The sequence below is a fragment of the Pipistrellus kuhlii genome, unplaced genomic scaffold, assembly GCF_014108245.1.
Source record: "Pipistrellus kuhlii isolate mPipKuh1 unplaced genomic scaffold, mPipKuh1.p scaffold_m20_p_1, whole genome shotgun sequence".
Classification (NCBI taxonomy): domain Eukaryota; kingdom Metazoa; phylum Chordata; class Mammalia; order Chiroptera; family Vespertilionidae; genus Pipistrellus; species Pipistrellus kuhlii.
In genome coordinates, this window is record NW_023425404.1 from 22,965,649 (window position 1) to 22,992,273 (window position 26,625).

Consider the following 26,625-nt stretch of genomic DNA (forward strand, 5'->3'; position numbering starts at 1 on the left):
TTATTTATATATAATATATATAATATTTTTTATTAAATTATTATTTTTGTACATATACCAATGCCCCCCCTCCCGTATATACCCTCCCTCCCTTTTATGTATACATGCATATAAGTACAATCCATTGATTGTACTTATATGCATGTATACAAGTCCTTCGGTTGATCTCTGCTCTCCCCCAGAACCAACTCTCAATTTCATTGAGTTTTTTTTTTTTTTTTTTTTTTTACTTTGTATTTTTTATATTGTTCCCTGGTAGAGTTAAGTCCAGCGCAGCATTAGACTAATTCCAGTCCATCAGTTCATCCTGTGGGGAGTCCACCTGTCTGTGGGCCACGTGGGCAAGTGCAGAGCGTGAGGGCACACCCCCTGCAGCAAGAGTCCCAGGAGAGCGAGTGCTCCCTTGTTCAGGAGCTTCTGTGTCTCGGGTTTTGCGCCCTGGCAGTAGCCACATCTGTTCTGGCCAGTGACCTGCTCCCAGTGACTGATAGGTAATCACCCTCCCTTGACCCCCTAGATTTTACCGGGGCATGCATGCATTCTTTCTTTGTCTAGTCCCTTCCCCCTGGATCCGCAGGGAACAGCCTGGGAGAGTGTTCATTTGTTTTCTTTATTGAACTCAGAGAGAGAAAGGGAGAGAGAGAAGGATACATCCTTGTGAGAGAGAAACATCAATTGGTTGCCTCCCACCTGGGCCCCCTCCTGGGTATCACCTGCACCCTGGATATGTGCCTCCCTGGTCAGGGTGGAACCTGCCACCTTTAGGTGTACAGAACAATGCTCCAACCAAGCCATTGTCCAGGACTGGTTATTATTTATGGTTGATATACTTAGATTGAATATGAATTAGATTGATACAACAAAAACAAAGTTTCCAAACTTCGTTGCCCTCATAAGCTTTTTCATTGGTTTATGTTTATCACTACAGATGGAAGAATATGGAAAATACTATGAATCTAAGAAACAGGATGCTTTTCATAGGAAGAAAGAATTGGATAAATTAAGGATTAAAGAGATAGAAATCAAAGAAAGAGTTACTGCCACCACAGTGGTAAGAAAGGATGAACTATGCTTTTCAAGCCTGACCCAGGCACCTCCATGTACACTACCTTTACTGTGACCGGTAACAGGCATTTTAGAAGGAATCGATTTTAATTTACGTTCAAATCATTCTGGAAGAATCTTTTTTCCATGGTAACATTTTCTGATACTTCAATGTGTTGTAGTGCAATTGTGTTTTCTTCTTCAGGAATGTGGTGGGAAGAAAGAAATTTGGCATGCCTTAGGCACAGATTGCATTTGGATGGACCAAAATTCTGTAAAACTGATTTTAAAAAAATGCATACAATGGCATATGTAACACTTCTATGATATTGCTTTATTTTACATAACAAATGAAATAACCGTGGGCAGATTCCTTAATTCTGGGTATGTGATGATAAAACAGAATTGAGTCTCTCCATTTGTATTGGGTACTGGAACATAATAGGGAAAGGGGATAATTTTCTATTAAAGTTAGAAAATACTTGAGAACTCTGCAGTTGTATTTTTTTTTTTAAATAATACCACTTCTATGTTAATTAAAGTAGAAATAAATGGTAATTTGGTCACCCTCCCTCCCAAATATTATTTTTTATTTCTGTCCTAGCTTGTATTTTGAAGGAATAATTGTAATAATTGCTTTTATTTTAACTCCAGGATGCCCCCAGTGTAGAAGTCGAGTGGGTGTTACATGACTATTTAGTGAACTGAACCGCCATCATGAGTCATTTGACAGTGACTGAATGCCAACCTTTTTTTTTTTTTTTTTTTTTTTTTTTTTTTTTTTTTTTTTTTTTTTTTTTTTTTTTTTTTTTTTTAACATTTTCAATAGGTACTTAGTGATCACAATATGGAGATAGCAGAACTAAACGAATCAATAAGGAATTGGGAAAACCAGGTTGAAGAAATGAAGAAAATCTGTAATAGCCTGGAGGAAAACATGTAAGTATGCGACTTTATTTTTACGGAAGCATTTCTCAGTCAGTGCTGTGTTTCTTTCCTTTGAAAATGTTTATTAGATGAAAATTATAATCTTTTAGTTTACTAAAATGTGTGTGCTTGTAAACTGCATAGAAACGCCTCCTCATTTTGAAATTAATCAGTCTTTCCGGTGATCAAGAGAAAATACTGGGGATGATGCAGTCGGCTCAGGAAAAGGAAGGGGCTCGGTGGAGTGTATTATTCTCACTTCAGTTCCAGGATTCCTGCAAAGGAATATGCCCCCAGGAAGGCATCCATGAGGCCTGCCGCAAGGCTACACACTCACCTACCCATGTGGTACAGTGGCCGTTCTTAGTCGAGGGAGGTTTGCAGAATTTATTGAGGAACTACAGGGAAGCCTCTGGGCAGAAACTTTCACCCACGGGACTGGAACCAGAAACTTCAGGGAATCTTTCATCCCAGGGCCCACATTCTCTCTTCCTTTTGCAAAAGAGTTTCATCTTTCTCTCTCTCTCTCTGCATGCTGTGTTCTCTTGCCGGTGCGCCGTGGCTGAGCATGGCCATTCCAAACCCTCTGAAATTACCTGACACAGGCCCTTTAATCTCTAGAGATTGGCCAACAGACTCTCTTCCAGGAGAATTCCCAGATTTCCCATCAAAAGCCATTTGGCTCAGTCATACCTGGTGTTGCTAAGTGGTTAGAGCATTGGTCTGAGCACTGAAGGGTAGAGGGTTCGATTTCCTGTCAAAGGCACATACATACCTGGGTTGTTGCAGATTCGATCTCCAGGTTGAGGCGTGTGCAGGGGGCAACGAATCAATGTGTCTCTCATTTCTCTCTCTCTCTCTCTCTCTCTCTCTCTCTCTCTCTCTCTCTCTCTCTCTCTCTCTCTGTGTGTGTGTGTGTGTGTGTCTTTCTCACTCCCCCTCCTTCCTTCCCTCCCTTTCACTCTCTCTAAAAATCAATAGAAAAAATATCCTTTAGTGAGAATTAACAAAAACTGTTAGGTTCAGCTTTGGACAAAAAGGCGTAGTCTTGTAATATAAATATATGGCTTCTGGGCCTATCTCCAGAGTTTGATTTTAAAAGACAAATTGTGAACTGAGCAGATTGCACAAGACAAGTTAACTGCACATGTGGAATCATGTTATAAAATGACTCATTTCTACATACACAGGTTCGAATGTACTGTGATTAAAACTACTATGTTTTTTAAAATAGCAATTGCCCAGTACAGTAATCATCACCATTGGTCCATAAAGTAGGCACCAATCTTTATACTCAATACCACATTTAACATAGGAAGACTCAAGAACTGCTACAATTCAAACTCAGAATAAAAAAATATATTTTTCTTTGAAAGTGATTTAATAGTTTTAGTTCATATATGTTTTAAAGAAAAACTCGGTAGGGAATTATAGTGGGAGATACAGATTAGATCGTAAATTATTTCTAGGAGTTATGATTTAAAATCTTGCTACACTGAGGATACAGTATTAATAGAAATCAACGGAATTTTTATATACCAACAATGAATTCTCAGAAAGAGAAAATAAAAACAACAATCTTCTTTGCCATTCCTTCTTAAATGATTGAATAGAATAATAACGCATTAATTCATCAATTCTAAAAAGTAAAGTCTTTTGTCTGTTATAACGAATATATAAATATGTTATGTAGGGCAATACAGCCTTGCTAAAAAAAACATGTCCTAATATGAATTTGTTTGGCTTCCTTTGTTTATAGATATCTTTTAAAGAATAACAAGGTCAAACTGGGAGAGAAAACTGATTTTGAAAAAAATGATTATTTGCAGAAGACAAAGGAGGTAGGAAGACAGAAATTATGATTTCTTAGATTATATTTAGATTTTCTTTTTAGATAATATTTTAAGTAAGCGGAGAAATTTTCCAAAACTAGATTTTTAATTAACTAGTAATAATCATGATCAGTAACAGTAATTGATTTAAAGATTTTATTTTTCTCCCAGAGCACTTTAAGTATAAGAAAAAATTGCTCATTCAAAGATAAATTATTTTCTTGATAACTTTTCAAGTGGATATTGTTATTTTATATTAGGAATATTCATGACTAATGGACATTTTTATGTGAGTTAATTAGAAAAAATAGGACCTGCTGAAACCGGTTTGGCTTGGTGGATAGAGCATGGCCTGTGGACTGAAGGGTCCCAGGTTTGATTCCGGTCAAGGGCATGTACCTTGATTGTGGGCACATCCCCAGTAGGGGCCGTGCAAGAGGCAGCTGATCGATGACTCTCATTGATGTTTCTAACTCTATCTCTCTCCTTTTCTCTCTGTAAAAAATCAATATATTAAAAAAAAAAATAGGACCTTGCTGTTGTGTAGTAATCCCATATTGTACTTAATAATGTTAATGAGATATTTAAATCAAATTTAGTCCTCTAGAGAATTCTCTAGACATTTTAAAACTTAGGTTATAAGAAATACTATATTTTAAGTAAATAATCATGTCTTTAAACCAAGATTTCTCCAAAAGACATTCAATGAAGCATATATTTTGAAAGTTGAGCAATTAGAGGCAAAATACAATTAAAGCTTAAGAGAGATGCTTTATTTAAATGTCATCATTTAGGATATGACAAATCTATATATATGAAAGCCTAAGCCTGTGGTTGGCAAACTGCAGCTCACAAGCCACATATGCCTCTTTGGCTCCTTGAGTGTGGCTCTTCCACAAAACACCATGGCCTGGGCGAGTCTATTTTGAAGAAGTGGCATTAGAATAAGTTTAAGTTTTAAAATTTTGGCTCTCAAAAGAAATTTCAATCGTTATACTATTGATATTTGGCTCTGTTGACTAATGACTTTGCCGACCACTGGCCTAAGCGACTGAATAACCCTATGATACACAATGACCATCAGGTGACAGACACTCAACACACAGGCATGGAAACATGAAATAGACTGATGAATCTCAGAGGCAAAGGGGAAAGGGGAAGGGCAGGAAGAGATTAACCAAAGATCTTATATGCATAATAGAGGCCCAGTGTACAAAATTCATACACGGGTGTGTGTGTCCCTCAGCCCAGCCTCTCCAATCTGGTACCCCTCGAGGGATGTCCGACTGCCCTCTCAAAATCCAGGACTGCTGGCTCCCAACCACTCGCCTGCCTGCCTGATTGCCCCTAACCATTTCTGCATGCCAACCTGATCACCCCTAACTACTCCCCTGCCAGCCTGATTGATGCCTAAATGCTCCCCTGCCAGCCTTATTGCCCCTAACTTCCCTCCCCTGCCAGCCTGATTACCCCCAACTTCCCTCCCTTGCAGGCCTGGTCTCCCCAATTGCCCTCCTCTGCTGGGCTGGTAGCCCCCAACTGCCCTCTCCTGAAGGCCTGGTCACTCCCAATTGCCCTTGCCTGCTTAGCCCAGTCACCTCTAACTGCCCTCCTCTGCCAGCCCAGTCACCCTTAACTGCCATCTCTTGCAGTCCTGATCACCCCCAACTACCCTCCCTTGTAAGCTTGGTACCTCCCAACTGCCCTCCCAACTGGCCTGATCACTCACAACTGCTCTCCCCTGCCAACCATCTTGTGGTGGCCATCTTGTGTCCACATGGGGGCAGCTATCTTATGTGTTGGAGTTATGGTCAATTTGCATATTACTCTTTTATTAGATAGGATTATTAGATAGGGCTAGATGCCCAGATTCATGCACAGATGGGGTCCCTTGACCTGGCCTGCGGGAATCAGGCTGAAACCAGCTCTCCGACATCTGCTGAGGGGCCCCAAATTGCAAGAGGGCACAGGCCAGGCTGAGGGACCCCACTGGTGCACGAATCCATGCAACATGCCTCTAGTGCTATATAATTAAAAGGTTAATATGCAAATAGACTGAACAGCAGAACAATTGAACAACCAGTCGCTATGATGTGTGCTGACCACCAGGGGGCATGTGCAGAACATGGCGGGCATTGGCTGTGGTGGGATGGTGGAGCAGATGAGCAGGGGCTTCAGAGGAGGGCAGGTGGAGTGCTGGTCACTGTTATCAGGGCAAGCCTCTAGTGGTTACTGAAAAAAACAATTTTCCCCCCCCATATTTTATTGATTTTTTTTACAGAGAGGAAGGGAGAGGAATAGAGAGCTAGAAACATCGATGAGAGAGAAACATCGACCAGCTGCCTCCTGCACACCCCCTACCAGGGATGTGCCCAAACTAATGTACATGCCCTTGACTGGAATCGAACCTGGGACCTTTCAGTCCGCAGACTGACGCTCTACCACTGAGCCAAACTGGTTTCAGCGGTTACTGAAAATTTTTTGCTCCTGCACATGGTGGTCCCGCCAAGCATTGGCATCTACTGCCACCACTGGCCCGGCTTGCACCTGCTGCTGGTGCCTGGGGCCTGGTGCCAGTCCCAATCGTTCAGTGCCATCAGCAGGTGCGAGTGGTGGTTAACAGCCCTGATCACCCCTGAGGGCTTCTTTACCTCCCCCTCCTCCCAAGGGGCAATTGGAGCAGCAGCTACCACTCGCACCCGCTGATGGTGCTGGTCCTGCTCACATCTGCTGCTGGTGCTGGCCCCCATTGTTCCACAGTGTCAGCGGGTGCAAGCAGGGCCAGCGCTGTCAGCGCATGGGAACAGTGGCAGCAGGAGTGGGGCTGCCAGCAGACAGGGGACCGGGGACATGGTGGGGGGGAGGGGGGCTGGGCAGGGGTATAGAGGATGGGTTGTGACCATCCCCTGTGACTACCATAGCTTTGTGGCCCACAGTTTCTTTCAAGGTGCACAAATTTGTACACTGGGCCCCAAGTAAAGGCATAATATGCAAATTAGTCTGGATGTCCTTCTGGACAAAACTGGGGCTGTGAGGGAAGCCAGGATCCTGGGTGCCTGCCAGTGGCCAGAGGGAAGCCCAGGTCCCAGGTACCAGAGGCAAGCCAGGATTCCAGTTGCCAGAGGGAAGCCTGGGTCCTGAGTGCCAGAGGTAAGCCAGTACCCACAGCTGGGGTAAGGAAGGCCTACTCTTGCATGAATTTTGTGCATCAGGCCTCTAGTTTATTATAAAACAGTATATATAATATGACCCAATTATTTATTTATTTGGGTCATTATATATATATAAAATGACCCAAATAAATACACACACACACACACACACACACACACACACACACACGGGGTCCCCTCAGCCCAGCCTGCACCCTCTCCAATCCAGGACCCCTCAGGGGATGTCTGACTGCTGGCAGTCAGACACCCCTCTCACAATCTGGGACCGCTGGCTCCTAACTGCTCACCTGCCTGCCTGCATGATTGCCCCTAACTGCCCCCTGCCACCCTACCATCCTGGTCATTCCTAACCACCTCTGCCTGCTAGCCTGATCACCCCTAACTTGCCCCCCTGCTGACCTGGTGGCCCCCAACCTCACGCCCCCCCGCACCCCCCCCCTTGCCAGCCTGGTCATCCCCAACTGCCTCTCCATAGGCCTGGTTGACCCAACTGTCCCCCTGCTGGGCTGGTCACCCCAACTGCCCCCCTGCCAGCCTGGTCACCCCCCACTGCCTCTCTTGTTAGCCTTGTCACCCCCAACTGCCCTCCCACTGGCCTGGTTGCCCCACAGCTGCCCCAGCCTGCTGTTCAGTCATCCATCCAGTTGTTTCGGTCGTGATGGCCCCTGGCATTTTATACATTAGTATGTGTGTGTGTGTGTGTGTGTGTGTGTGTGTATACACACCTTTAGGTTGGTTTGTGACCACGGACCATGGCTTGTTAGCGTCTGATTCATCCTTCACCAGAGAGGGAAGCTTTTTGGGATCCCAGACAATGTGATGGGAGGTTTATCAGACTCAACACCTAGGTGAGCTCCAAGTGTTGGCTTTTGTCCCCCTTGTCATGTAAGAAAACCAAAACTCATTTTCCATGTTGTTTTCTTCCACATCTGTACATGTTCTAAGGGTTCAAAGGACTTTTAGTGCTAGATTTACCACTATGGATTCTTGCTTTCTTGTTGAACTAGGCCTAGAGATTCCTCATCATCTTGTTAGTACTTTAACACTTAAGGATTTTTTTTTCACCCAGCTATTTTAGCAATCCTCAGCCAGAAGGTTATTTTGAACTAAATACTAAATCTATCTTTTCCACCTCATTTGATGGAATTGAACAGAGACATCCAAACACGAAGTTTTTACCTCTTTCAGACCACTAATAAATACTCTTTTTTTTTTGTCCTTAAATAGAAATATTTAGCAAAAGCAAGCATAATATCCAGTCAAAGAGGCTTTGAACAATAGCTTCTGCTGTTACTATACTTTACTTCCCTGTGTAGTTCATCTTCTGGAAAAAAAGAAATACGTCGTAAAGTGAATGATCCCAGTTTACTAATCCCAATTTGTATTTCCGTGTGAATTACTACTCTCTGGTTTTGCATCAGTGCTTATTACCATTCTATACTTTTGTCATAAGTTATAGAAGGAGCCCCAAAATGTGTAATTGGATGGTTAATATAGAATTAAATCACTCAATGTTTGTGGCATAGTCATTGTTTGCTAACCTGACCCTGACTCCCCTCAAAGGAACTGTGAAGCAGGTCCTCTACTTTGGTTATTTTGTGTGTGTGTTTTTTTTCCTAGTTGCCTGAAAAAATATACTTAACTCAGTTAGCAAACAAAGAGCTACAAGAGAAATTGGAGACTCTTTCCAGACAATTGAAGATTGTCTTGAGTGAGGAAGATAGAGTTCTTTCTCAAAAAAGGAAAATACAAGACCAGTATGTTTCTATTTCTGATCCATACATGAGTCAACATGCTGTAGTTATGGGGTGCTTTCCTTGCTGTCAAAGTGGTAACCCTCCACCTGAACGTATCCTAGCTTTAAAACCTATTGGCACTTAGGTAAAGTACTTTCCATTACAGGTGTGTTCCTATCCATTTGTGGAATTGTGAATAAAACCATAACCTTCCTATTATTCTTTCTGCAATTTAGAGACAAACAAAACAAAGAAACTACTTTTTACAAAATGCTTACATTCATTTAATCCCATTGAAAAGGGTATTTTGATCCCCATTTTGTGGATGGGGAAATTGAAGCTCATTAACAGGTAAAGTTTATTTTCAAGGTCACACCCGTGGGAAGAGGTAGAGGCAGTATTCAAAATTGGCCTTAACTGGTTTGGCTCAGTGGGGTAGAGCATCAGCTCGTAGATCCAAGGGTCCCCAGCTTGATTCTGGTCAAGGGCATATACCTTGGTTGTGGGTTCAATCCCCAGTAGGGAGCATGCAGGAGGCAGCTGATTGATGTTTCTCATTGATGTTTCTAACTCTCTTTCTCTCTGTAAAATCAATAAAATATATATCAAAATTGGTCTGATCGATCCCTTTACATTTCACAAAAGAATATGACAGAATTAATAAATGTAGTAGGAGAGACACACACATTCAGAGCGATAAAGTACTATACAGCAGTTCTTATTGTTTTATGGTTTCTATTATAATTAGTGCTCTTTTCATTGGGAATTTTTATAACTTTAGATTTAGCCACCACATGCAGAAAGACTGTTTCTGTTTTTACTGATTCATTGGGGAAATTTATTAGGTCAATAGTTTATGAACTGAATTTTCCAAACTACTTTTGAAATTTTTGTGATGGCATATTTTCTCATGCAGATGATTTAAAAATGATTATTTAAACCTTTAAAATATGATATCTCTGTGTGTGTTTTTTTTCATGGTAGAAGTACCAAACAAATGAAATTTATTTCTGATAAAGAAAACTTCCTGTCACAAAGAAAAGTAGACATCAGAAATATGGAAGAAGGACTTGTCTCACTTTTTGAACTTTATCGGTATGTTTGTTGCCTTTGAAATTTTTAATCTTCATTCCTTTCTACATTTTTAAAAGGATAGTAAATATAAATATATATCAATTTCTAATCTCCTACAAAAAAAGAGGTTTGTAATTTTGTCTCTTTGTTTTACAATCCTGAACAATCATTATCATTGAATCATTCATTGAAAGGTTAGACAGATTCTAAGTTCTATACAAGTTGCTGAGCATGAGGAATGGACGAGTTAGGGGTCTGGTGACAAGAATGTACCTAAATGTTGTTATAGCACTGACCCTCCATGATGTTCATTTCTACCATTCTAAATCACTTTAATTGCTGTTTTATTTTTTCTGATTAAAAAGTATATATACCTGATTTTAAAATTCAAATATAGAAATTTATAACTTCAAGAATAAGTTTCCTAAAACTCTCCACAGAAATAATTACTGTTAACAGTTTGCTATACATACTTTCTAATATCTCTCTATATAAAAGCCTAAGCAACTGAATGACCGAACAACCGGTCAACCACTCACTATGACACACACTGACCACCAGGGGGCAGACGCTGAATGCAAAGCTGCCCCCTGGTGGTCAGTGTGCTTCCATAGTAGGAGCACTGCTCAGCAAGAAGCAGGATTCACAGCAGCACAAACCTCTCCCACCTCCACAGCAGTGCTACCAAGTGGCAGCAGCGGCAGGCGCAGCAGGGCTGGAATGAGCAGGAGTGACACCTGACGCTGGCTCAGGCTCCTCACTGGCCACCTGTGGGCATCCATGAATCCATGCATGGGGCCTCTAGTATGTTTACATTTATCTATACATAATATGTACATGTTAGAGGGAGCCCTCAGGCTGGCCTGTGCCCTCTCGCAATCCGGGACCCCTCGGGGGATGTCAGAGAGATGATTTCGCCAGATCCCCACAGGCCAGGCTGAGGGGCCCCACCAGTGCATGAATCCGTGCACCAGATCTCTAGTATGCATATGAGATCGTCGGTTAATGTTTTCCTGCCCTCCCTCCACCCCCCTTCCCTCTGAGATTCATCAGTCAGTTCCATGTTCCCACGCCTGAGCATTGAGCGTCTGCCCCCTGGTGGTCATTGTGCATCAAACTACCAGCCTGTCCACTGGTCACTTAGGCTTTTATTTGTATATAATAGAGGCCCAGTGCACAAAATTTATGCATGGGTAGGGTCCGTAGGCCTGGCCAGATATCAACACCAATCTGTTGGGCAACTGGCAGGCAACTGGGGACCCCTGCTCGCACCCACCTTGGCTGGCCTGGCACCACATGCTTGCTGGTCCCAACCCCCACTGCCAGTCAGGGTCTGCAGGATGGGGCAGCTCTTGCCTTGAGTGTCTGCCCCCTGGTGGTCAGTGCACATCACAGCAACTGGTCATTTTGCTGGTCATTCCACTGTTTGGTCGATTTGCATATTAGAATTTTATATAGCTAGATATGTGCATATTTATTTATTTACCTAAAACTCGGGTTGTAGTCTTTTGTAATTGGATTTTCCCCAAATATCTGGGTAACTTACACAATGTTATATGTCAGTTATCTATACTAATGAAAGAGAAACATGCAAATTAACCATCACTTTGCTACACCCACCAGCCAAGCAGGAGAGAGTATGCAAATTAACCCAGCAACTATGGTGCCAACCACAGAGCTGGAGTGAGCAGGAGGCTTTGGCTGCCCCTGGCAATGGAGGAAGCCAAACTTCCCGCCCGCCCTGGCTGGCCCTGGCCTCTGCTCAAGGCTACAAAGTTTCAATTATAGAAGGTAAATAAATCCTAGATACCTGCTTCCAGTCTGCCCTGGCCTCCACTCAAGGAGGTGCTGAAAAAGAAAAAGAAAAAAAAGCCCCTCACCCAGGCTGGCCACACCCTCATGGGGTGAGGGTCCCCTCAAGGGGGCTTGACCAGCCTGCAAATAGCCCTCATTCCCTCACCCAGACTTGTCAACCACCCCAGTAGGGACCCCCATCCTGAAGAGGGTGTGGCCAGCCTGAAAATGGTCCTCAGCCCCTCACCCAGGCTGGCCACACCCCCATGGGGCGAGGGTCCCCACTGGGGGGCATGGCCAGCCTGGTTGAGAGGCTGAGGGCAGTTAGCAGGCTGGTCAATTCTCCCAGTGGGACCCTCACCCCATGGGAGTGTGGCCAGCCTGGGTGAAGACTTGACTAGTGTGGACTTGACCAGCCTGCAAACCGCCCTCAGCCCCTCAACCAGGCTGGCCACGCCCCCCAGCGGGGGCCCTCACCCAATGGGAGCATGGATGGCCTGAAAACCACCACAGGCTCCTCCCCCAGGTCGCCCCATGCCCCAAGGGAACTCCCACTCTGATCCGGGACACCCTTCAGAGCAAACCAGCAGGCCCCCACCCATGCACCAGGCCTCTATCTATACTAATAAAAGGGTAATATGCTAATTAGACTGGGAGACCTTCTAAGAGACCTTCCAGATGTTCTTCTGGACAAAGTCATGGTGGCAGGGCTGAGGTTGAGGCGGTTAGAGGCCAAGAGGAGAGGGCAGTTGTGGGTGATCAGGCCAGGATGGGACGGCAGTTATGGGTGATCAGACAGGTGAGATGGGGGTGGGCATTGGGGGTGATCAGGCTGGCGGGGGAGGGTGAGGGTGTGAGTTAGGGGTGAGCAGACCAGCAGGGGGGCCAGTTGGGGGCAAGCAGGCTATCATTGGAGTTCAGTTCGGGGGGTGACCAGGACAGCAGGGGGGGGGCATTTTGGAGTGAGCATGTCAGCAGGGAGTCAGTTGGGGGCAAGCAAGCCAGTGGAGAGGGAAGGCAGGGGCGAGCAGGCCAGCAGGGAGTCATTTGGAGGCAAGCAGGCTGCCAGGAGAGGCATTTGGGGGCAAGAACACTGGCATGGGGGGCAGTTGGGGATGATCAGGCTGGTAGAGGGGGGCATTTGGGGCAAACAGGCCGGCAGGCAGAGTGGTTAGGGGCAATCAGGCAGGCAGGTGAGTGGTTAGGAGACAGCAGTCCCAGATTGCGAGAGGGATGTCCTACTGCCGGTTTAGGCCCAGTCCCTATAAATCGGCAGTTGAACATCCTTTGAGGGGTCCCAGATTGGAGAGGGTGCAGGCTGGGCTGAGGGACACCTCCCCCCCACATGTATGAATTTCGTGCACTGGGTCTCTAGTATCTCAATAAAGCTGGAAAAATTATATCTGAGAGAATGAAAAAAACATGGTTGGTAAAAAAGCTATGGGAATTCTTTGCACTGATCTTGACACTTACCTGTTGAGTTTAAAGCTATTTCAAAATAAAGGAAAAAATCATATATACAGGACCTCTTTATTCTTTTCTCTAACTATATAGTATTTCTTCTGCAGATTATACTGTATTTTATTTAACTAATACTTTGTTGATGGACATTTGTGTGTGTTTTTCTGTTTCCTATATTACACTTTTCAAAGTTAAATATCTCTGTCCACCTTTGTGACTATTTCTTTTTTTAGATTTTTATTGTTTAATGTATTTAATGTACATCATAAGTCTCTTTTCCCCCCCATTGACTTCAGTTATCTCCAACCCCCAGCACATGCCCTTACCGCCCCCCACCTCCCCCCACCCCATCTGTGTCCATTGGTTATGCTCATATGCATGCATACAAGTCCTTTGGTTGATCTCTTATCCCCTTACCCCCATGCCTTCCCTCATAGGTTGGACAGTCTGTTCGATGCTTCTGTAACTCTGGTTCTATTTTTGTTCATCAGTTTATGTTCATTATATTCCACAAATTAGTAAGATCATGTGATATTTATCTTTCTCTGACTGGCTTATTTCGCTTTGCATAATGCTCTCCAGTTCCGTCCGTGCTGTTGCAAATGGTAAGAATCCCTCCTTTTTTACAGCAGCATAGTATTCCATTGTGTAGATGTTCCACAGTTTTCTAATCCACTCATCTGTTGATGGGCACTTAGGCTGTTTCCAAATCTTAGCTATGGTGAATTAGCTATGAACATATTCTTTCTGATTGGTGTTTCTGTTTTCTTGGGATTACTATGTCAAATGGCAGTTCCATTTTTAATTATTTGAGGAAACGCCTTACTGTTCTCCACAGTGGCTGCACCAGTCTTGCATTCCCATCAGCAGTGCAAGAGGGTTCCTTTTTCTCACAACCTCTCCAGCACTTGTCCATTGTTGATTTGTTGATGATAGCCATTCTGACAGGTGTGAGATGATACCTCATTTTCATTTTGATTTGCATCTCTTGGATGATTAGTGACTTTGAGCATGTTTTCATATGTCTCTTGGTCTTCTCTATGCCCTCTTTCAAAAAGTGTCTATTTAGGTCCTTTGCCCATTTTTTTTTTATTGGGTTGTTTCTTCCTTTTATTAAGTTGTATGAGTTCCTTATACAATAAATTTTGAAGATTAAACCTTTATCAGAGATAACATTGGCAAATAAATTCTCCCATGCAGTGGGCTTTCTTATTGTTTTGTTGATGGTTTCTTTTGCTGTAGAAAAGCTTTTTACTTTGATGTAGTCCCATTTGTTTATTTTCTTCTTAGTTTCCATTGTCCTAGGAGCTGTATCGGTAAGTTTTGCTATGACAAATGTCTGCTATTTTGCTGCCTATAGCTTTTTAATATAAGATTTTTATGCTTTCCTGTCTTACATTTAAGTCCTTTATCCACTTTGAGTTTGTTTTTGTGTATGGTATAAATTGGTGATCTAGTTTCATTTTTTTTTTGCATGCATCCTTCCAATTTTTCTAATACCATTTACTGAAGAGACTGTCTTAACTCCATTGTATGCTCTTGCCTCCTTTGTCAAATATTAATTGAGCATAGTGGCATGGGTTAATTTCTGGGTTCTCTGCCTGTTCCATTCATCTATGTCTGTTCTAGTGCCAGTACCAGGCTGTTTTGAGAACAGTGGTTTTGTAATACAGCTTTATATCTATTATTTTGATCCCTCCAACTTTGTTCTTCTTTCTCAAGATTGCTGCCACTATTCAGGGTCTTTTTTTATTCCAGATGAATTTTTGGAGAGTTTGTTCAAGGTCTTTGAAGTATGCTGTTAGTATTTTAATGGGGATTGCATTGACCCTATAGATTGCTTTGGGTAGTATGGACATTTTAAAGATGTTGATTCTACCAATTCATGAACTGATATATTCTTCCATTTGTTTATATCTTCTTTTATCTCTTTTTTCAGCATGACTGCTTCTTTATAATGAATCCAAAGTTGAATTCCTGGATTAAAGAGGGTTGTGTATTTTTTATTTTTGTAATTATTATGAAATTGCCCTATGTAAATATTCTATCATTTTACACTCACTAACACTGGGCATAAAGCAATTTATACTGTCATTGGGCACAGGATCAAGTCTAACACAGAAACAGTAACTAATGAATGGTATATAACTGAAGAATAGTGTGAATTATTAAGAAACAATCAGAGAAGGGTGAAGGAAAGTAATGTCAATGAGTTCTTCTGTTATATAAAGATTTAAAACTGTAGGCCTTTAAAAGCAAATCAGATTTTTCTGTTTGCTTATCAAGTGGAGGAATAATATCGCCCTTCATAGAGAGATAAATAAGTTGAATATAGGGTACTAAAGAGACAAACCTACAGAAAACTAAGATGGGTGGTGATGAAAATTTGACACATATCAACAGAAATGTAGAGCAAGGCAGGAAGTGTATCTTTTTGGTTGCATGTCAAATCATATTTTAAACATTATTTTTCGTCATGTGAGCCTCAGAAAGGAAACTATAAACTCTTCACTATAAAGAGCACGGAAATAGAACCAGTTTGATTGAGGTTTTATGTTCCTTGTGAAGAATGCAAATTTACAATGAGTTATTGTGTCATCATTACTCTGATCACCAGGAAGCTCAGAGCCAAATACTGGCTTCCATTAAGGATTTTTTTCAATTACTGTTGCTTTATTTTAAACTAGTCAACCCCTTTGGGGATTAAATTAAATATGTAAATAAATAAAATCAACTACGTTGGGGCAAATTATAAAGAACCCTGCAGTTCCAGGAAAGGATATTAAGTTTATTTAGGTAAGAAATTGATTTCAAATAGAGAAATACACACACACACACACACACACACACACACACGAGCACAGTGTGTTTGTAGTTATTTAACATATTTCATATTCTAAGTTGCATTTGTAAATATTTCTGTATTTAAGGTGTAAAGTCTCATTTTATGTGGCCTTCAACTCATCACTGTGCATGACAAAGCACTTAGGGAATAAAGGGATTGAAAATAATAAGGGCTTCTGTTGTCTATGTTAGAGACCTCTCATATTTATCCATTTGAGATTCACCAGAAAAATCTTCCATCCTTCATTACTATTTACCCCTAGTTCAAGCATTTCTACTGGCTTTCTGAATTAAACATTGAGGCAAATTGTAACTCAATCTAGAATTCAGAGATCCTCACCAATTTGTTGACTCTAACTCCTCCTACAGTCACAGTGCTGTTCCCCATCAGGGCCTCCGGGGCAGCGAGTCTGCCTTTGTCACAGGGGTCCCGACTTGCTGTTCCTTTCCCCAGTGTTTTTACAAACAGGGAGGTCCTCTCCTCGGTGGGATTGCTCCTCCGTTCCGGCAACCCACGTGTCTCCTCCTGTTCAACAGGAACCTCCAATAGTCTTACTCCAGCTGCACCCCAGAGTCTGTTCTCTCTCCTTGGATATCCACCTCAATACTTACAAAATCAGTGTGCGCTTGCACAGAACTTTAGTTATCTCTTTGTTATTCTACAACTGACTTCTGCATTTGTTTCACAAGGTTTGTTTCATGTCCCAGTGAGGCGATAACCTTATTACGCATAAGATTTATACATACATTTTTATATATTCTAACAGCTCCTATAAATAAATGCCAAATCCAATATATTTCTCATGTTTTTAGAGCAACACAGGAAGTCTATCGGAAACACATAAAAATCCTGAATGAAAACCTGGAAAGAGAAATTCAGAGATGGTAAAGAAAACACGTTCCTTTGTGTATGTTATTTAGTGTCTGAATGAACAGTGCCCCAAAGTAGGGAGAAGATCAAAGTACTTGTTGGTTGCTAGAACCCAAGAAACTGATTTTCTTAAGCTAAATTCTGTGAGTTCCGGATCTACATGTGTGTAAATAAGTGTGGTGTGTGCATGCATTTTTTGGCTCTGACCACAACCAAAGTTTTCCATTTCAATTGAGTAAAGTTGCGAAATAGTAAAAGTAAAATTGCCAAGATTTGTGTAATGCCTTTTGCACATCCAGGCCTCGTGGGGACAACAGGGGATGTGCAGGGACAGAGGAGAGTGGTGGGAGCACAGGCTCTGCAGAGGGGCGACACTGATTGCTCTACCTCTAATTCGCTCTGGGATCACAGCTCAGCGATTTCATAGTCTCTCTGCTCCCTCCCTATAAAGGGGGGACGATAGGAAAGCCGCCTGTCTATTTGGATCAGCACCTGGCCCCTAGGAAGCACTTGGGAAAGCATAACTCTATTTTATTATTATTATTGTTGTTGTTGTTGTTGTTGTTGTCATTGGTAATAATACGATGTATAAGACTCGAATGGCACACTCTCGCTCCCAATTATGCAGCTTTTTTATTTTGTGGTGGAGAGAAATCTGAGAACCTAGAAGCTTGAAATCCCTCGTTAGCACTTTGAGTCATTTAGGTGCTTCCATTCCTCTTCCGCCCGGGACGCTCCTGTCTTCCACTGCCCCCCAGACCTTTTCCATTTCTCTCCAGCTGAAAGGAGGCAAGCTGCCACGTGTGGTGTGTCCACTGTCCTATTGGATGGGCCCACGGAGCGTCTTGCTTTGAAGCAACGTGCAGATCCGGCATTGAGGCAGCCGCCTTCTGTCTTATTTTATTGGCTCAGTGCAGTCTGCATCACCAGTAGCACCGACAGTTTTGTGTGATCAGAGAATTTGTTTTCATCTTTTCAGTAGATTGTTATGTCAATTTAGTGATGGCATAAAATTGTCCCAATCTTTTTGTTCTAATCTCTAGTGTTATAACTCAGTGGAAAATAGCTTGTTTGTCGAAAAGACATGGACGTTGGCTAGACAAGATAAAAGATGAATTACAAGAGGTTTTGGATGAAATCAAGACAGCAGAAGATCGACGCAATGAGTTGATAGAAGAGGTAAGGGAACGCAACAGGCTTAGCATTAGTCTCCTATGTGGCACATCAGTAATTATCTTTTCAATATTAAGTTTAACAAAAAGATATTCTCCTTTTGGCTGACTTCAAGCTTAAGGTGAACCATATAATTTCCCTAAGAAATATATACATTTGTAGGAAATTATTAAACGAAGTGGCAGTTTTCTCCTGTGATCAGAAACTTGATTGTTTTTATAGGAATTCATCTATAAAATAAAGAGCTCAAGCATCACTTATTTAACTTCCATATTTACCCTCTGCCCACCCTCCGTTGTTCACTGATCTCATTCTCCATTTCCTCGTGTCATTTATAAATACTATCTGGTGAAGAAATTAATCTCTGAAGGGGAGGGGGGGGGACATTTTCAATGGTTACTGAGAAGTAATGATCTGAAATCAGAGCCAAATCTCACGCAAAGAGATATTCATTTACTTGGCTGTTGGAAAAAAAAATCAAAGGATGACTGCTACTCAACAAATGACAAGTCTTTTTCCCCCCCTTTAATTAGACCAGTGTTAGAGAAAGAGAGATCACTGAAAATTTGTCAAAGATTGAAAAAATTTCAACAGATTTAAAAAAAACAGAGACGGAATTTATCGTCAAGGAAAAAAAGTTAATTCAACAATTGAGCGAGGTCGAGGTAAGTTTTATTTTACATCTAAGGATGATTGTAGAGGGCTGTGTGCGCGGAGAGGGTGTATGTTCCATGCTCCTCTAATTAGGTAAACATAAAACAAATCTTTTAGTGTGAAGAAAGCTACATTTCATTCTGAATCTTTCTTCTTTTCCTAAAAAGGAAATGGAGCAAGCAGAAATATTTTTGTACTGAGTTGGGAACTGCCAAGAGCTGACCTGGGACAGACTAGGGCAATGGTCGGCAAACTCATTAGTCCACAGAGTCAAATATCAACAGTACAACGATTGAAATTTCTTTTGAGAGCCACATTTTTTAAACTTAAACTTCTTCTAACGCCTCTTCTTCAAAATAGAATCGCCCAGGCCGTGATATTTTTGTGGAAGAGCCACAATCAAGGGGCTAAAGAGCCGCATGTGGCTCCTGAGGCCCGGCTTGCTTGCCGACCGACCACTGATCTAGGGTATGACTGTGGCTGCTGGAGGAGGTGGATAAAAGGACCGGAAGTACTCAGGGCACCCAGAAACAACACAAACTACACCCTCTCAAGGTGACGGCATGACCTTGAAAGGCCAGCGTGTGTTCCTCGGGGGCCCGCCATGGGTAGAGAAGTTGAGGGGAGGAGAGATGGTGGTAGGAGCCTTCCTGACTTGATTTGGTTTGAAGGGGGAAAGGGGCCCGGCAACACCAAACAGTTTGTATTTGAAGGCAGCCGTCCCTTGCTGTAGCAATGGAGCAGGGAGCCCTTACATTTCAGAGTTTAGATCTGACCCTAGTCCAAGCCCATCCTGCCCTCCCTCCCCCACTGGGGTCCCCCCCCCCACCCCAACCTCATCCAGAAGCCTCTGCAGATAACTAATCCAAGGAGAGCCACTTCTAATATGAGTGACAGGGGAGAAGCAGGCGTGCCTTCCACACAGCAATGCTGGGAGGAAAACAAAGGAAAGGCACAGCAAAGCGTCCCTGCAGGTGAAGAACCCTCAGAACGGCAGCGATGCTGTCACAGGTGAACACTGGGATCAAACGTCCTTTCCTGAATTAAAAAACGTAACTTCGAGGGGGTGTGCAAGAGAGTCAGCAGTTCGGGGGTACCAGCATCTGGCACAGATGTCAGAGGGCTGGCCTGGCCTAGGAAGAGGCACTAGGCAGGGAGCAGATGGCCATCGGGAGTGCGGCGCAGAATGCCAGAATCAGAGGGGGGGGGGAGGGAGCGATGGGTGGGAGCCCTTCTCTGTTGGTTGTGCTAGGTATCCTTCCGGATGCTAACAGAAAACAAAAGGACAACAGAGCTGGGCCTTTCCAACTCCCATTGGGGGGAGTTTGAAGAGAAACAAGAGAAACAGACAGAACATGCGGTATATTTGATGGTGACGAGTGCTGCAGAGAAAAAGGAAGCAGGGGCAGGGGCTGGCGTCCGTGCTGTTTTGAACAGGGTAGTCAGAGAGGGCCCAGCCCTGCAGGCGTGGGGGAGCGTGCCTGCCGGGGAGAAGTCTGCAGGAGGCGGTGCCAGGCAGAGGGCATGTTGAGCATGAGGGTCTGAGGCAGGACTGTCCTACGTGAGGAACAAAGGGGACAGGTGGCTGGAGCAGAGATGGGGAGAGTCAGACCAAAGGAATGAATTCATACATTCATACACCTCCTTATCTCTCTCCCCGCCCCCCCCCCCACTATTCTTCTGTAGAGAACATAATGCAGATAACACACAATTGAAATTTCCTCCTGATTCTGCACTGTGACATTTTTAAATCATGACATTTTGTGTGTGTGTGTGTGTGTGTGTGTGTGTTTCTATATTTATAAGGATTTTAATGGCAATTTAGAAGGGAACATGGGCTGGTGTGTCACCGTGTTAATTAGGGTGCAAGCACGCTGCTTGTATCAAAGAGATGCTAAAGCTCAGTGAACACCTGCAAGGTGTGTCATAGAGCATCAGCAAGGCCCGCTCTGCTGAGGAGGTGACTTTGGCCAAACTCGTTGTCTTCCCGCCTGGTCACCTGACAAAGGGGCACTGTCGACTGCAGGGTCAGGTAGTGCAGTGTAGTGCGGGAAAGCCCCTGGTTGGTGTGCTGCGTCTTCCAGGGGAGACCTCACTGGTGGGAAATGATGACATTGGGCTCTCCTGTGTTTGGCGCCTCGTCTACGTGGGCATGGCCCCTGTGGGGACCTAGAAGGTATGCCCACGAGATGCTGGTCCTGTCTGAGCCTGGCACTGCAGTACCCGCCCGTGCTGGTCTCTTGCCTCTGAGCTTATCTCGTTGGTGGAGTCAGAGGGCACTGGCCTATGCCGAGGTGTGTTTTAGGGCGCCTCCTGCTGGGGAAGCATGTCCATTGCTGCCCTGCTGGCACTCAGGGATTCCTTCAAGTTACCTGCAGATACAACTTCGGCTAAAAAGAAAAATGGAAGTTTGTCAGAGTCAACTGGGTCAGGGACGGCCTATTCAAATCTTAAGAGCCTGCATATCTAGTTGAGAAGACCCACTGGGTTTGGTCATCACAGCAGGAGAGGCGGTTCTTTCTCTTTCTCGGTAGAGGCTGGAGGAGAGCAGTCCAGGCGGGAGGGGCAGGTCCATCTGCTCAGCATCTGGCTAACACCTGTGGGTCCAGGTGGTGGCTTCCATCCTCATCCTCTCCAGCCAGGAGCGGGAGGAAGGGGCCAACGGGGCACTTACCCCTTCTGGCTGCAGGGGCGAGGCCCAGAAGTGGCAGGAGCACGTACTCATTGGCCACACCCACCTGCCAGGAAAGCAGAGAAACCCCTGTAGCCGGCGGCCATATGCTCTGCTGACTCCGGAGTCCTGAGGCTCAACACAGGAGAATGGCTAGTGACCCTGAGCTGGCCGCCTCTGCCTTCGTCTCCATCTTAAACCCATCTTGACTTTTAAAACAACTACTCCATTTGAAATGAAACAAAGCCTGAGTTTGAATACGTAAGCAGGCAAATTCATGCTTTGCTTTGGGCATTTTGTACCCATTTGCTGTAAAACAAGCATGTCCAACTCAAAGGCTAACACGGGCTAAATAAACAAGGTTTAAGTTTATGCAGGCCGCAAAAAAACAAAAGCTTCAATTTTCATAGAAACGTAGGTTTATTTCGATAGAAACACGCTGAATACAAAGGGCTGAGATAAATGAGTAATTGATAAAATAAAATAATAGAACATTTCAATAAAAATTAAAATTTTTGTCTGGAACATTAACTTACCAGACACTAAATAACTGCACAAATTAATAAGCATAATGCAAATAAACCTATTTTTCTTGTTCTCTGAAAGTGAAATATTTCCTGTTGCACACACCAAACAAGTCAGTCCAAGACTAATGATGTGGCAATCGGCTGCTAAAATATTCACTGCTGGTATCAGTGGAGAGAAATGGTGCGTCTGCGCATAAGGCGTGTACAATCCAATGAACAGGATTATAGTAATCAGTTATTAGGGGATGTTGCAGCTCGTTCTTAATAATGTGTAACAGGATATTGTAAAAATTAAGTCACAAAATTTGTATTAAAATGTTGCTTACACACCGTTATATTGGCTGGGCTGCTGCAAAAATATTTACTGTGAGCTGCATGGGGCCTGTGGGCTTCGAGTTTGACATGCTTGCTATAGAAGTATATCCAATTATTGCGACTCCCCTCCCATTTCTTATTACCATGCACATTTCTTAGAACGTGTGTATAATCTGTCCTGCTGCCTGTTGTAAGGTTCAAGGCACAGGAAACTGAAGTCAGAGACCACCAAGACATATTAAAAGAAGGTTTATTCCCCAGTGACGACCGGGACTCATTACGGAGGTAGAGAAATCAGAATTAGAGGAGGGGGAGAAGAAGGGACCCAACCGGGCTGACTCACAGACAGAGAGAGAACAGCAACACGTGGGGCACTGAAGAGCCTTTTGAGGAGAGGAACAGGAAATGGTTGGACCCAGGAAAGAACAGGAAGGGGTGGGCCCCAAGGCATTCAGCACTCGCTGATTGGTGGTTCAATGTCTTGGGGATGTCTCGGTGGCAAATGCTTGTAATGTCATAACTCCACCCACCAGTTGGGAGGAGGGAGGATCTCACACCTTTTGCTTGTTTTTGTTTTTTTCCCCCCCCATAAAATATGGTCCACCAAGAGAAATTCCTCAAATGATTTGAGAGTACAAGTACACACATAGTAACAGCAGAATTGTAGCAATAGAACTATAGAACTGAGAGGATCTTTGGAAAGCCATTGACTCTCATCGTCTTAGTTTACAGGTGAGTCAGCCAGCAAATATTATTAAAATATCTAAGATGTGCCAGATACCTTGCTGTGCACCTTAGGGCAGGAGAAGACCAAGAGAGAACTCCATCCCTCAAATAATTTATAATTACTCTCAACTGTTTTTGTCAGTTCTCCGAAATCATGCCTCACAATCAGCTTTACTTTCTTTAAAGCAAAAAATTGCTAAGGAAATGGAAAGTACCAAAATAAAGGAAGATGAACTAGTCACATATCTTCCCAAACTTCACGATGCAGAAGACGAATATATGAGCAAAAACAAACGGTTTCAAGAGCTGAGTCGTATTCTGTTGGGTATGTATGAAACACTAAGTAATTGATTGACCTTAAGCCCAGGTGAAGATTTCACCATTGTATTCTAACAAGCAGTTTACCCACCCACCAAAGCAAGGTTGAATTTCCTTCACCTTTCCTCATCACCTTTAACTCTAATCTCTAGGGTTTGGCTTTTTGTTTGTTTGTTTGTTTGTTTTCTTATTTATGAATTTCCTCTCCTTTATAACACAAAATCTTGCTGTTGTCAAATTTTTCCTTTTCTTTTTAAAGATTGTTCAAAATTAAGAATTAGCAGCAACTATTATTATATGGTTTCTTCCTGTAGTTGGTAAAAGGTAGAATCAACTTCTTTATCTACTACTCCTGTTTCTTAACATGAATTTGCAAATTACATCATTTCCAGCTATGATTTTAGCCTTAGGATTTGGACACAAGTGTTGCTTTTATTATAAGCCATAATATTTGACTTTTAAAATCAGGTTCTTTCTTGTTTTGATGATTTATTTATTTTTTTAAGCCAGAGAACACTGTGGGTAATTATTTGCTCTCTGTTATCTCTTTTATAGACCAAAAACATGAACAGAATTTACTGAATGATCAGATTTCAGTAATGACAAGAGAGTTTACAAGACAAACGAATAGTCTGGTAAAGAGTCCATGCATCCGTTGTTCTTTCTTCTATTAAGATGTTTATATTAAAAAAAGAAAATGTTGGTATATTCTCCCAGTAATACTTTGGCACCTTTGGAGTTTTCAGGAAATCAACACTGATTAAACCCTTTTAATGTTAATGTTTTGCAATTTTTGTAACAATATACTCACATATACACATACATATATATGTGTATTTGTATCTCCTCCTTCCCACTTTTGCTGGACATTTGTTCATATATCAATATATATGTATATGTGTGTATATGCATGTCTGTATCCTATATAATAACTAATATGCTAAGTCATCTGGTCAGCTGTTCAATCAAAGCATAATATGCTAATGATATGCTAAGGCTCCTCAACTACTTGCTATGACATGCACTGACCACCAGGTAGCAGACAGTCAGCCCATCAACCAGTTGCTGTGGCGTACACTGACCACCGAGGGGTAGATGCTACCACTGGTAGGTTAGCTTGCTGCTGGGGTCTGGCCGATTGGGACTGAGCAATATGGGCCAGACGCTCGTTGGAGCCCTCCTACAGTCCCTCCACAGCTGATCAACCGCCCACCTCCCTTCCTGGCCCCAATCATGCACCAGTGGGGTCTCTCAGCCTGGCCTGTGCCCTCTCACAATCTGGGACCCCTTTGGGGATATCGAGAACCAGTTATGGCCCAGTCCTGCAGACCAGACTAAGGGACCCCACTGGTGTACAAATTCATGCACCAGGCCTCTAGTATCTCTACTAATTAAAGTATATGCTAAATAGTAATATGCTAATTAGACCGGCCATCTTTCAGATGACTTTCTGGACGAAGCCACAGTGGCAGGGACCGAGGCAGAGGTGGTTAGAGGCAATCAGACAGGCAGGCAGGTGAGTGGTTAGGAGCCAGTGGTCCTGGATAGCGAGAGGGCTGTCCCGTATTGGAGAGGGTGTAGGCTGGACTGAGGGACCTTCCACCTCTCCATGCATGAATTTTGTGCACTGGTCCTCTGTGTGTGTGTATATATATATATATATATATATATATATATATATATATATATAGAGAGAGAGAGAGAGAGAGAGAGAGAGAGAGAGAGACAGGGACTCTAGAAGCAACTAAACTAACATGTAACCATGGGAACATCATTAAGTGGCCTGTTTCCTTATTTATAAGGTAGAGATTGGGTTATGCTTTCTAAAGTTCTTTTCAGATCTGTTACTTTGGTAAATTCCTATGAAGACACGGATAAGTGGTCAGAGGTTGCAGGGTTGGGAGGGAGTGGATGAAAAGGGAACAGGTAAAGAAATGTTTACTACCTTTTTAAAATTTATAATCACTAGTTAATGATAAACATGTATGTGGAGTTGCTTAATTAAAAATGGAAACATGCTATTTTTTGAGATCCACTGATTTAAAAAGTAACTTTAAAAAAAAATTTTTATTGATTTTTTACAGAGAGGAAGAGAGTTAGAAACATTGATGAGAGAGAATCATCGATCAGCTGCCTCTTACACATCCCCTACTGGGGATGTGCCCACAACCAAGGTACATGTCCCTGACCGGAATCGAACTCGGGACCTTTCAGTCCTCAGGCCAATGCCCTATCCACTGAGCCAAACCGGTTTCGGCTAAAAAGTAACTTTTAACATGTTATTGGCATAGATATGAAGGGGAAAATTGTAAGTATACAATATGTACAATTTTACGTTCTTAATAAGACGCTGCTAGTGATGATTATGCAATGAATAAAGATTGTGATTTATAACTGCAGAGATTGTCCAAAAAAACAAAGTTTTCTTAAAAATCTATAAAGTCATATTCTTTTCCTTCAAGAAATAGTAAATTCTCTCGGAAAATCCTCAACAAACTTTATTCTCCTCTTCCCTACTTTTGCTAGCGATTGTTCATATATCGACATATATTCTGTTTTGTGAAGTTGTCTCAACAACTTAACTTAGGGCCCATGGACCTGCTTCCCAGAGTCCATGAATAAATTCCCATGACTCAGCTTTTGGATTTCACACAAAGTTTTTCAGCGGGAAGGCCTGCATAGCCTCAGCTGATGGTTCAGGACTTACTTGGGACTCCTCTCTGAATGTGGTCCAGGCGGCCTAATGCATCAGTGCCCAGATTGTTGAATCTGTGGGTTAATTGCGGGCTTTATGTCTGAGCAGAATAAACTGAAGAAAGAATTACAACAGTCGCGGGATCAAGAAAGCAAAAGATTGAAAAATAATTTTGAAATTCTAAAGAACTTAGAAAATGAAGTATATGTACATGACCTAGAAACAGAAGTTTTGCTCCTGGAAAATGAAAGGTTGAAACGGGTAAGTCCAGGAGCGCTTCAGTGTGCACAGCGGTTTTGGTTGTAATCGTTGTGAGAGAATAGCTCTTAAAGGCTTTTAAATGAAGCTTAACGTACCTATAGTAAGGTGCCCAAATCATACGTGTAAAAGCCTGATGAACACACCGGGGTGACCAGCACCCAGATGGAGAAACAAAGCGTTACTGGTGTCCATGTGCCCTCTCAGTCCCTTCCCATCCCGACCGCCTCACAAGGGCAGCACCAGACTGGCTTCTAACACGACAGACTAGTTTAGTCTGTTTTTGAACATGACACGTGTGGAATGAGACAGTGCGCACTTTTCTGCTCAACACTGTGCCTGCGAGGTTCATCTTTATTGTTGGGTTCAGTTGAGGTTGCTTCATTCTTAGTTCTGGATAGTACTCGATTGTAGGACTCTACTACAATATTTACACACTCTACCATTGATGGGGGTTCCGAGTTTCTTGTGTGGGCTATTACAAATAGTGTTGCTAGGAAAATGCTAGTACATGTGGGGGTTTTTTGTTTTT

General features: G+C 42.9%; 1 protein-coding gene across 1 annotated transcript in view; it reads left to right on the forward strand.

Moving 5' to 3' along the window:
• Nucleotides 1-26,625, forward strand: part of CCDC175 (coiled-coil domain containing 175) — a 47,274-nt gene that overhangs the window by 16,384 nt on the left and 4,265 nt on the right. Inside the window, exons 6-16 of the mRNA XM_045578931.1 lie at nucleotides 929-1,051; nucleotides 1,874-1,983; nucleotides 3,731-3,812; nucleotides 8,597-8,733; nucleotides 9,697-9,807; nucleotides 16,699-16,770; nucleotides 17,800-17,935; nucleotides 18,463-18,594; nucleotides 23,009-23,147; nucleotides 23,696-23,775; nucleotides 25,944-26,096. Of these exons, the coding sequence (XP_045434887.1) occupies nucleotides 929-1,051; nucleotides 1,874-1,983; nucleotides 3,731-3,812; nucleotides 8,597-8,733; nucleotides 9,697-9,807; nucleotides 16,699-16,770; nucleotides 17,800-17,935; nucleotides 18,463-18,594; nucleotides 23,009-23,147; nucleotides 23,696-23,775; nucleotides 25,944-26,096 (1,275 nt within the window). The remainder of the gene's footprint in view (nucleotides 1-928; nucleotides 1,052-1,873; nucleotides 1,984-3,730; nucleotides 3,813-8,596; nucleotides 8,734-9,696; nucleotides 9,808-16,698; nucleotides 16,771-17,799; nucleotides 17,936-18,462; nucleotides 18,595-23,008; nucleotides 23,148-23,695; nucleotides 23,776-25,943; nucleotides 26,097-26,625) is intronic.